At 40.3% G+C, this 9,728-nt stretch overlaps 2 protein-coding genes across 2 annotated transcripts in view; both read left to right on the forward strand.

The window, feature by feature from the left end:
* The window catches only part of urb2 (URB2 ribosome biogenesis homolog), a 14,677-nt gene extending 11,142 nt beyond the window's left edge, over positions 1–3,535 (forward strand). Inside the window, exon 12 of the mRNA XM_035651846.1 lies at positions 2,695–3,535. Within this exon, the coding sequence (XP_035507739.1) occupies positions 2,695–2,892 (198 nt within the window). The 3' untranslated portion in view covers positions 2,893–3,535. The remainder of the gene's footprint in view (positions 1–2,694) is intronic.
* Positions 3,536–7,653: 4,118 nt separating this feature from the next.
* galnt2 (UDP-N-acetyl-alpha-D-galactosamine:polypeptide N-acetylgalactosaminyltransferase 2) overlaps positions 7,654–9,728 on the forward strand; it is a 52,916-nt gene continuing 50,841 nt past the window's right edge. Inside the window, exon 1 of the mRNA XM_035651836.1 lies at positions 7,654–8,393. Coding sequence (XP_035507729.1) covers positions 8,298–8,393 — 96 coding nt within the window. The 5' untranslated portion in view covers positions 7,654–8,297. The remainder of the gene's footprint in view (positions 8,394–9,728) is intronic.

Here is a 9,728-nt window from a genome sequence, read left to right on the forward strand (position 1 = left end):
ACACACACACACACAGATATGAATGAGGCAGCAGGATCTCAGCTGATCCTTTGATCCAGACTAGTTTGTCTGGTGGTGCGTTATGAGCCGGCGAGACTGAGCCGAGCAGAGTGATGGAGATGCTGACACTCACAAGCAGAGATGGGGAAGTGTTTCCATTGGCCAGATTGCAAATGTTCACAAATCTGAGTGAACAGTTCCAGGATTACTGTAACTCCATGTGCTGGAATGAAGCTTTAGGCTGGATGTTCCCTCTGAGCAGTGAGTCACGTCTGGTTTGAGTGAACGCAGCTTCTTTCTGCTACCAGACTGTATTTAACATGACGCCAAACTGACTCAGCAGTTTCCAGCCGAGTCGCACGTTGAGAGGAAGACATGAAAGTACCCAGACAGACAGACAGAAATAGTGAGAGAGGTGTTCAGGATTCTTTGAGCTCTCTGTGTGTCATCTGATCGTCCTAAAATTGGATTTATATTGTGCTTTTAATAGGAGATTTCAAAAAAGATGTACCTCTTTTGTAAGTCAGAGGAAATTTAGCCGTCTCTGTGTCAGAACTGTTTCTAATGGCTCTCCGCCTGAACTGAACATGCAGCAGCCAGGTGTCATTAGACCAGCGTGGAGCTGCAGTTAAAAGTACAGTTTTTATGCTGGTGGACTTTATGAATTCGGGAACTTGTCTTGATATTGTTGAACTTTTTTCTATTAAAAGAGCACTCCAACGTTTTAGCATTGGTTGTCATACTCATGACAGCCAGTTTAAAAAAAAAAAAGGGGATCAGAATCAGAGATATAGTTTTTTGTTTTGTTTTATGAATTGTCCTTCCTTGTCAAAACCTGGTGCCTTCTTTACCCAAAATGCAACTTGAGCTGTAACAATTTGGGTGGTAATTCGGATGTGTTATGTTAGTAGCGCCTAATATAGCCTCGAGCTGCTAGCCTCAGAGATGAGGAGCAGGCTACACAGGTCTGGTAGGCTCACTACTTTCTAACTCCACACTCAGATTTTTGGCATTTTCAGTCTTCAGTCCCATTCAGACTTTGCGGGACTCTCTCTGGAGCCACAAAACACTTACTACACTCAACTGTGTCACGTTCAGTAGTACTCCCCAACATCCGTAAACAGACTTTGATATGTAAAATCTGTGTACTTCCCTTTTAAATGTAACCTAATTTAAATAGGCTCATTTATTTCAGTCAAATGCATTTCACAAGTTAACCAGAAGTTGCAAATATACACAACAACAACAGCAGATGTAGGCTTCAATAAGGTAAACACAATGTTATGTATTGGGAAAAAATATTTCTAAGAGTTTGTATGTGTTAATCTGACCATAGTTCAAGTCAGTTTTATCTCAGAAAACACTTTCTTTAGACCCACAACCGTGATGAGAAAAACACCACAAAAAGCTTTCTATAAGTAATTATGGGAGAAACTTGAGGAAGAGCAACAGAGCAGGAATCCTCTTCCAGGACTGACAGACATAAAATAGGTGGAAAAGCCACATCAGATAATTGGACAGTTGGTGTACCACTAACTGTAACTCTAGCAAACTACTGCTCCGTGTAACATTTGATAGGTCCGCCGCCCATTATGGGGCTGTTTTTTTTTTTTTTCATGCGTAGCCTGTAATTGGGTGACCATGGTTTTATCTGATCATTTACAGTCAGCAGCACACAGCCACCATCATCTTCACAACCTTTGTAATGCCATGTCTGAAGTCATCGGGTCATGGTGTGCAGCACCTGTGTGCCTGTGGGGGTATAATGTAACAGGGATGAATAACCAGACACTATTGAACTTTCTCTGGCTTGTTGCGCAGGGTTCACTGAACACAAAAGGTGTTTGTCCATTGCGTTTTTGTGTGTGCACGTGCACATTTGTGTGTTGCTGGAGAAAGAGAGCGCACCTTGATGTTGTGTTGCTTGTTTGCTTCTGCTCTGCTTTTGTCACACAGGTAGATAGTAGAAGTATTGGGGCTCATAGACTGGATCAGATTGTATGGATCTGGGTCACTTGGCAATATTCTGTATTGAGTTTCAGATCTGAAGCTCAAGATGGTTTGAAAACAATGCTGTCCACTCAGAGCAGCAGTGGCAGAAACAAGAAGAGTAAATGATTACTATAAAATTCACTTGGAAAACAAAGTCAAACAAATATATCACTAATCAAACAGCAAATTGTAATGGTTACTGTGTACCACATCTACAGTGCAATGGGCTGATAATAGGGTTATGGTATGTTATTGATCCTCTTTAGGAAATTATTAAAGTCCAGGTTTATGGACCCTTTTCTTTACAAAAGCTCCGTTCCATTTGTCTGTTTGAATGTTTGTTGTTCCCTTTGTGCTCCTGCTCTTAACATTTGCATTAACATACGTTTAGCCAGGATAGTTGATGCTGTTCCTTCGAATTGAAGCTTCTGGTTATGAAGTTGGATGTGTGACATCAATTAATATTCAACTATTCTGGCACATAATTTGTGGCTTAATATGTTTTCCCTCAGGCTGTATGTAGACACTCAGTATCATGTTGCCATTAATTAACTAAGAAAGAAGCGAACGTGGTCTTGTTAACATACATGAGTGAAAATGAGAAAACCGAGATAACTCGCAGTATGAAGTGTGTGTGACAAAGATAAATTAGATGAATAATATAAATGTATGTCTTTTCTTCTATTGTCTCATCTTCTCCAGGTTACTCTGCGACCAGACATTAAGCTGCATCTAACAGAGGGGATCTATCGGATATTGGACCTGTGTATGGAGCAGGATATCAAGTTTCTGACAGCCGGACTGCAGATGGGAGTCAGAGAGGTGTTCAATGAGCTGTACGGCAGCTATACCCACTACCACAAAGCACAGAGACAAGGAGAGGACAAGTACACTGTTTGAACTGCTACATCAAGCACCATCAACCTTTTGTTTAGTTTTCAATTTAACTAATTAGAAGAAATTTGAAATAAATGGAAAGACTGTTTATATGTAATTTCTGCTTTTGAATGGAGAATCCATCCATAACAGCTTGAGGATGCCATATGATGTACACAGTGTAAACACAGTTTTAGTACAAGTACAATATTTTAAAAAATCAAGATGAAAATACTTCAGAGGAGCTACGCAAAAATGGCTCCTGAGGAGTGTTATGACCAGACCCGATCGCACTGCCTGATACAAAGTAACTGGTTAACATTTGTTATCTGCAAACACACCCTATACCATAAACATACAGCACATGTCTGACTGGAGGAAAGGTTCCTTGTTTCTCAGGAGGCACAGCGACTGTCGGAGGACTTTCACCCTGTGTCAGTATGGGATCTGTATTTGAGCAAGGTTAAAGTGTTTCCTCATCAGATTCTCTTCACATTGCAACCATGACAAAGGATGTGTCAAATGTTGTGTTTATATTATTATTTGAAGAAACTGAATTCAGTGAGGTATGATGAATTGCTGAAGAATGTATGGATATGTTTTTTTCTATATTGCTGTTTTGTTTTTCCAAAATGATTTAACACAGATAAATTTAGATACAATGCTGTCTCAAGCCTGTCTAATTGCGTCATTTTGTGTGCAGTTGTTTATGCATTTTTGCCATTATTCAATAGAGTAGACGGTCAGACAGGAACTGTGAGGGGAGATTAGAGAGGAAGGCATGCAACCAAACTGCATTTGAAACAGGGATGTTGCAGGTATGTGGTATGACTCTTTGAGAATGTCAGGCCTGCTGTGACACCTGCACAGTATTGTTTTGTTTCTAGTATAGAGGCTGACAAAAAACAGATGAATGGACTGTGCTTTTTTTAGACACAAATGAAAAATAGACGAATGCAGTCACAGCGGTGTTACTGTAAAATAAATGAAGGAGATGATAAATTGGAGTCATAGAATCTCAGACTTAATGGGTTTTTGGGGCCTTTACATTATGAAACTTGAACTCCCAAAAGCAGAATAGCAGAACAAGAAATGCTACTGTTTCTGGTATCACAGAAGTATCCGTTTCAAGTAAAGCGCTAACATTTCTGTGTGTTTTGTGCTGTAGATACTGAAGCAGGGCAGTAAATGTCTTTGTAACTTTATGGATTCACTGTATGTGCTTTATTTGAAAAAATGAACACAGGTTCAAGAGAATATTTGTCTATTAAGAGGAAAGCTCTGCTATTACTATAAAAGGTGTATTAAAACCTACTGTAAATCCAATAGCTGGTTGCTTTATGTTTAGATAAATTCAACTGACAGCTTTTTTTATTTTACTTTCAATGGATCATGTGAGCATTTGATACAAGGCTGGCACTAAGTGACAGCTCAATGTTTTCATGCTGTAAATTGATAGTTTAAACTGACATTGTTTGAAAACAATGAAAAAAAGTAACAAAAAAAACAAACATGTCAGGCTCTTAAAGAATTCAGAGATTTACATTACAACTATACTTAAGGCATAAATAATGATCTGGTGCTTTGATGTACCGAACTTACTCAGAAGTCCATATTTCATGTTTATTTAGTAATTCAGTGGTCTGATTTTTAATCCTCTGTGCAGTTCAGAGCTGATTCATTTACATATTAAAAGGTTTGGGGACTTTTATTGAAAGCTTTTTTTTTTCCATCAACCTCATTAGAAGATATATGGTGCTCACACAGTTTTCAGTGATATGTGACATTGTCCACTATATAAAGATCACTGCTCACCAGATAAAGGTTGATTGAAGGTAACATTTAGAAAAACCCATCAGTATACTCCATCCATGCAATATTAATATAATACTATGAAGCTAGAACAAGATATATCACTAAATATGTGGAAAAACATGTTGACTATTGTGTGTGTATATAAAGTCAGCTAATAATAAAAGTAACTGAGTTGTTGCCTAATCAGTGAAGCCCTTAGTTTGTGAACTGCAGAACTGAAAAGACTGTTCATAATAATACAGCTGGCATGTGTCTCTGAAGTGTGTCTGTGATACAGTAACTACGCTGGTCAGATCATATGGTGTAACACATGCATGACAGCTTGAAAAATACATGCACAAGTCATGAGTCCATGTTCCAGAGTTAAAGAAAACATCCCCCTGCCTTGGCAGCAGTTCTTCCAGTTAGGCAAGCTTTCCACAATCCTCCATGCTCAGTTAATGTTGCAACACCTGTACTTGAAGTGGCTGGGCTTGTGTTTCACTGGCACTTCATCAAAGCTTTTTCAGACTTGTGACTTGAATTGATTAATTCTTTAAATCTGAGGCCTTCAGCCCGACAACTTTCTTAGATCATGTGATCGACTCTCTGCCGCAGTAATTTTCTCTTTGCTGGAACTGAGTGTATGTTGTAGTTTTTCATCTCTTTTAAAGCACAACAAACTTGTGTCTCTGCTTCGTATTTATATAGTGATGACAGACTCACACCTGTTAGACATAATCGACAGAAAATGGACAAAGAAGAACATAATAAATCAAAGGCACCTCTTTGAGCAGGATACTTGAGAGTCAGAAGTTAGTTTGTAGCATTACGTCCATCTGGAGTCATCATTGCAACATAAGCCTTGATTAATTCTTAATTTAAAAGGAGTTATTAGAACTGATGATAATGAAATACATATTCATCTTTTAATTCTTTACAAATACCACATGAGTTAGGATGACTGACAAGCTCACAGCCAAGAGACAGACTCCTCTCTATTTCTGGAAGAGGTCTTGAAAGGCAAACTGACCCTATTCAGGGGTAATTTGAGATGCTCATAACAGTTATTCAGGACGCTAAAGGCAAAGGGCAAAAGATAAAAACCTCTTTTACCTCTGTGGTGCTAAATGTGCACATCTGTTTCTCTGCTTCTTACTCCTCCACCTCTCTCTCTCTCTCCAGTTTGACTTCCATCCATCCATGCTCTAACACTACTGTAGGTAACATAAACACACTCTCTCCAGACCACCGTAGCGGGAGCAGCCATGAATAAATACGTGTGTGTAATACTACTGGGACTCTCTATGAGGGCACAGACAAAGTGTGTATTGATACCCTTTTTTTTTTTTTTTTAAACTTTGCCTACGGGGCATTATGCTGTCCAGTCAAAATCACATTTTGTCACCATTAAAATGTAAAATGTCAGAGGCAGATTGAACCTTCCTGAACACGCTGAACCTTTAAGTTTCAGCCGAATTGTTGCAACTATCTCAAATTGAGCTGATCTGAGGGCCACAGACCACAAACACATCTATTTTAACTGTGCTTTCAAGTTGTTCAACAGTGTCAGCTTGACTTGCCCGTCATGTTAGTGTCCATCAAATCTAATCAAACCTGATCAAACCTGATCAAACCACACCCAGTTCTGTTGAGGCAGGGTTTTATAAATTATACCTAAAATGTGTTTTTTTAAGGTTTGACTTCGATTGTCACGTATTTAGTTGAGAAGTAGAGAAATACTTGAGGTTTGAAACCACATTAAAGAAAATCTATAACTGAACCATAATCCTTTATTTACTTTTTCGTAACATTTCATTACTGCACATTCTCTTCTTCATAATTAGGACCGACCGTCTCATTAACTGTGCTGTATGCTTCCTCGTAATTATGACAAACTTCACCATAATCATGACTCTGAATCCCTTAAATTTGGGGCTCAGAGAGGTCAGGGCATGTCCCTCATCAGTCCTAATCTATAAGTGATTTATCTACCATTTAGAAACCCAAAGCAAGAATAAACACCAGACTACAATTCAGAATTTGAATGAAATTTGCACATCAACTACAGGAAACACCTTGTAGACAAACACTGTTTTAAAGACTCTTCCTCTAAACCATTTCTGAGGAGACTTTATTGTTTGCCACACTGAGAGCCAGAACAAACAGGTGAACTGTCCAAGAAGTGATGCAGTAACTGAGGGTTGAGAAGCTGGTGGGGACTGTTAAAGGGCTGTTTGGTTTAGTTTGGTTTGACTTTTAACTAAAGATCAATGTCATTGATTATTACTCTCACCATCTCACCTTTTCCCCATTTAAATGAACAATCAAACTGCTTGTTTTGTCAAATACTAAATGAACTTCGAGGTGAGATTGTTTTGTCAAGAATAAATGAGAAGAGATCTGAACATCGACCATCTTGTGACTCCATCTGTTTAGGAAGATGGTGTGATATGATTGAAAGGTCCAGAACAGGGACTAAATGTACCTTTAGTAAATGCTGCTTTATCCACTAAAGATGTTTATTATAGAAGATTATTATCCCAGAACACAAGAAAAAGCTTAAAATCTGCACAACAAGGAAAGGTTTAAATCATTAATAAAAGAATTATTTATCAAAATATTTACATAATTACGCCAATCGATTAATCAACTCATTGTTTCAGCTGTAATTCTAATTCTCAAGTCACAATATATGTATAAAACACAACATATACATTATACATTTTTCTTTTTCATGTTTATTCATATCTGGGACCTTAATGTGTTAGTTTAGGTTTTGTCTTTTTCCTTTTTTTTCAGGAAGAAAAAAAGAAAAAGTAAAGTGTTTTTTTTTATTAATCTATCTATCTTTTTATTAATTCAACTGTGTCCAAAAAAAAATATAGGCCTACTGTCACAAGAATACATTAATTTTGGGAACAAAGATTTAGGACAGAGGAGGAAAGAAGGAAGGAATTAAGGAAGGAAGGAAGGAAGGAAGGAAGGAAGGAAGGAAGAGGCCAAGTGAGGAAGGAAATAAGGAAGGTAAGTTTAAAAAAAAATAGATGAAACTGATAATCTTCCCAGCCTTTGTGGTTATGTCTCTACTTCCACTGGACCGGTTCAGAACCAGAGTGGAAAATAAAGAGACAGCTTTTGCTTTCTCCTTTTTAACCCGGTTTAAAGTGTCTCTGGCGCCCCCAGCGTCCTTCCACAGACACCGACAGTGAAATCATGTAGCATGATGATCACAGATCCTCTCTCACAGCTCCCAGACGCACATAACTGAAATTGTACAACAACCATTTCCTACAGGGACTGTCTCCACCCCCTTTACTCGGCTTTAGCGCTGAACCGCACGGCTCGGCTCGGCTCGGCTCTCCTCTCTGCTCGCCCCGGCCCTCCTCCAGGGCTGCCTGAGCCGGTCTTTGATTGGACTAGAGTCGACTAGCCTTTGGCCTCTAACCCCGCTGATGTTGGCTGGCTGCTTCCTGCTCCCTCCGCTCCCCCTGACCGACTAGACGAAGCCTGCCGTAGCCGCACGGCGAAGCGCTCTGCACGGACACAGCCGACCGGGACGAGCCGCTGCAGACGGACCGGAGCAGAGCCACAAAACGAGCAGACAGGCGGACGGAAAAAAAAAAGAAGCAGCCATGCGGAGGAAATCGAGGATATTGTTATGTTTTGCCGTGCTGTGGGTGCTGGGGATAGCCTACTACTTCTACTCGGGCACAGCGTTGAGTCGAAAGGTAAGGTTTCCCGTTGCCCGACTGCTTTTTCTGGACTCACACGGTCCGTCTTCGGTGTCCGTGTGGATGTTTTCTTCCCGGACAAAGCGAAGATGGAGCGGCGTGATTTGGCGCTGCTGTGCCTCTTTTCGGGGGCTGTGTTTTTGCGGCTGCACCGATGCTGTGAGGAATGTGATTGAAAAAAAAGGGGGCCTGCTAGTATCAGTGGGCAGGCATTGATTTCGGTGGAGATGAGTGTGGACAAGGGCAGCAGGGGTAGCAGAGCTGGCCGGGCGGCGTGCACAGACCTCCCGCTGTGGACCGGTAATTGCCTTTCCCTGGGCAGCGGGGACGGGAGCATTGTCCACAACCGGGGCAAAAAAAACCATTTTAACGGTGGAGCAGCCGGTTTAATGTGTGTGCGTATAAAAGGTGAAAGTGTGCAGGTGGTTGTTATTCAATATTAGGATGTTGGCCTGGCTCACAGGGCGGGTAGGTAGGGATAGGGTAGGGGTGGTTGTCGGTGGTGGGGGGTTACCCTATAGAGCACGTCAGCACAAGCTGGTGCTGCTGCTCCGAGAAATGAGCAGAGATCAGGAAGTGTGCGGATTAACGCCGGGTTAAAGCACTGATACTACATGCTGCCGGGATTTTTTATTTTTGTAGGCGGCTTTAAACATTAGTTTATTTTTTTTTTCCTACTGTGGAAACAACCTAGATTCAGTCTGACAGCTCTGATGTCCAGATTTCGTGTGTGCTGATGTCCCTGCTGTGGGAAACACAGTTGTGTTGCTTATACACTGAGATTATGTAGAAAAGCTCAAATGAAGGAAGTGTACAACCCACCGTGCAGTACACCGGCCTGTAGTGTTCAGTTTTTGTTGAAACAGTTTCAGAGATTTGACAGAAAATGTGATGTGCCAATCATACATGGTCGCTTTAACTTTTATTGAATCATATTAAACTTTGTATCTTTGGGTTTTCGCTTATGTAGACATTTGCTTTGGACTTGTGACATTTTTTCACTATTTCCTCATGTTTTATAGACCAAATGATTAGTCAGGAAGTGATCTGGTGGATAAATCCATAATAAAAATGTCTGTATGTTACTTTCTTTACTTTTTCCTCATTCTTTCTGTGTGTCATGCAGTTGGTTTACAGCAACTTGTTAAATGAGTAGGCCAGTAGAAGTAGTGAAAGCCAGTTAGATTGACTATGTGGACACATGGATTCCATTCATGATATACCAGGCCTGTACATGCAATAGTATGTCATATGTGAAATGTAAGTTAAATATCCTCCAGGTGTTCCCACGTCACCATTGTACACTCATCTATATTCTGTGTGTGTGTGTGT

This window comes from Morone saxatilis, unplaced genomic scaffold (assembly GCF_004916995.1).
Source record: "Morone saxatilis isolate NCDOM2014 unplaced genomic scaffold, NCSU_SB_2.0 Contig11, whole genome shotgun sequence".
Classification (NCBI taxonomy): domain Eukaryota; kingdom Metazoa; phylum Chordata; class Actinopteri; family Moronidae; genus Morone; species Morone saxatilis.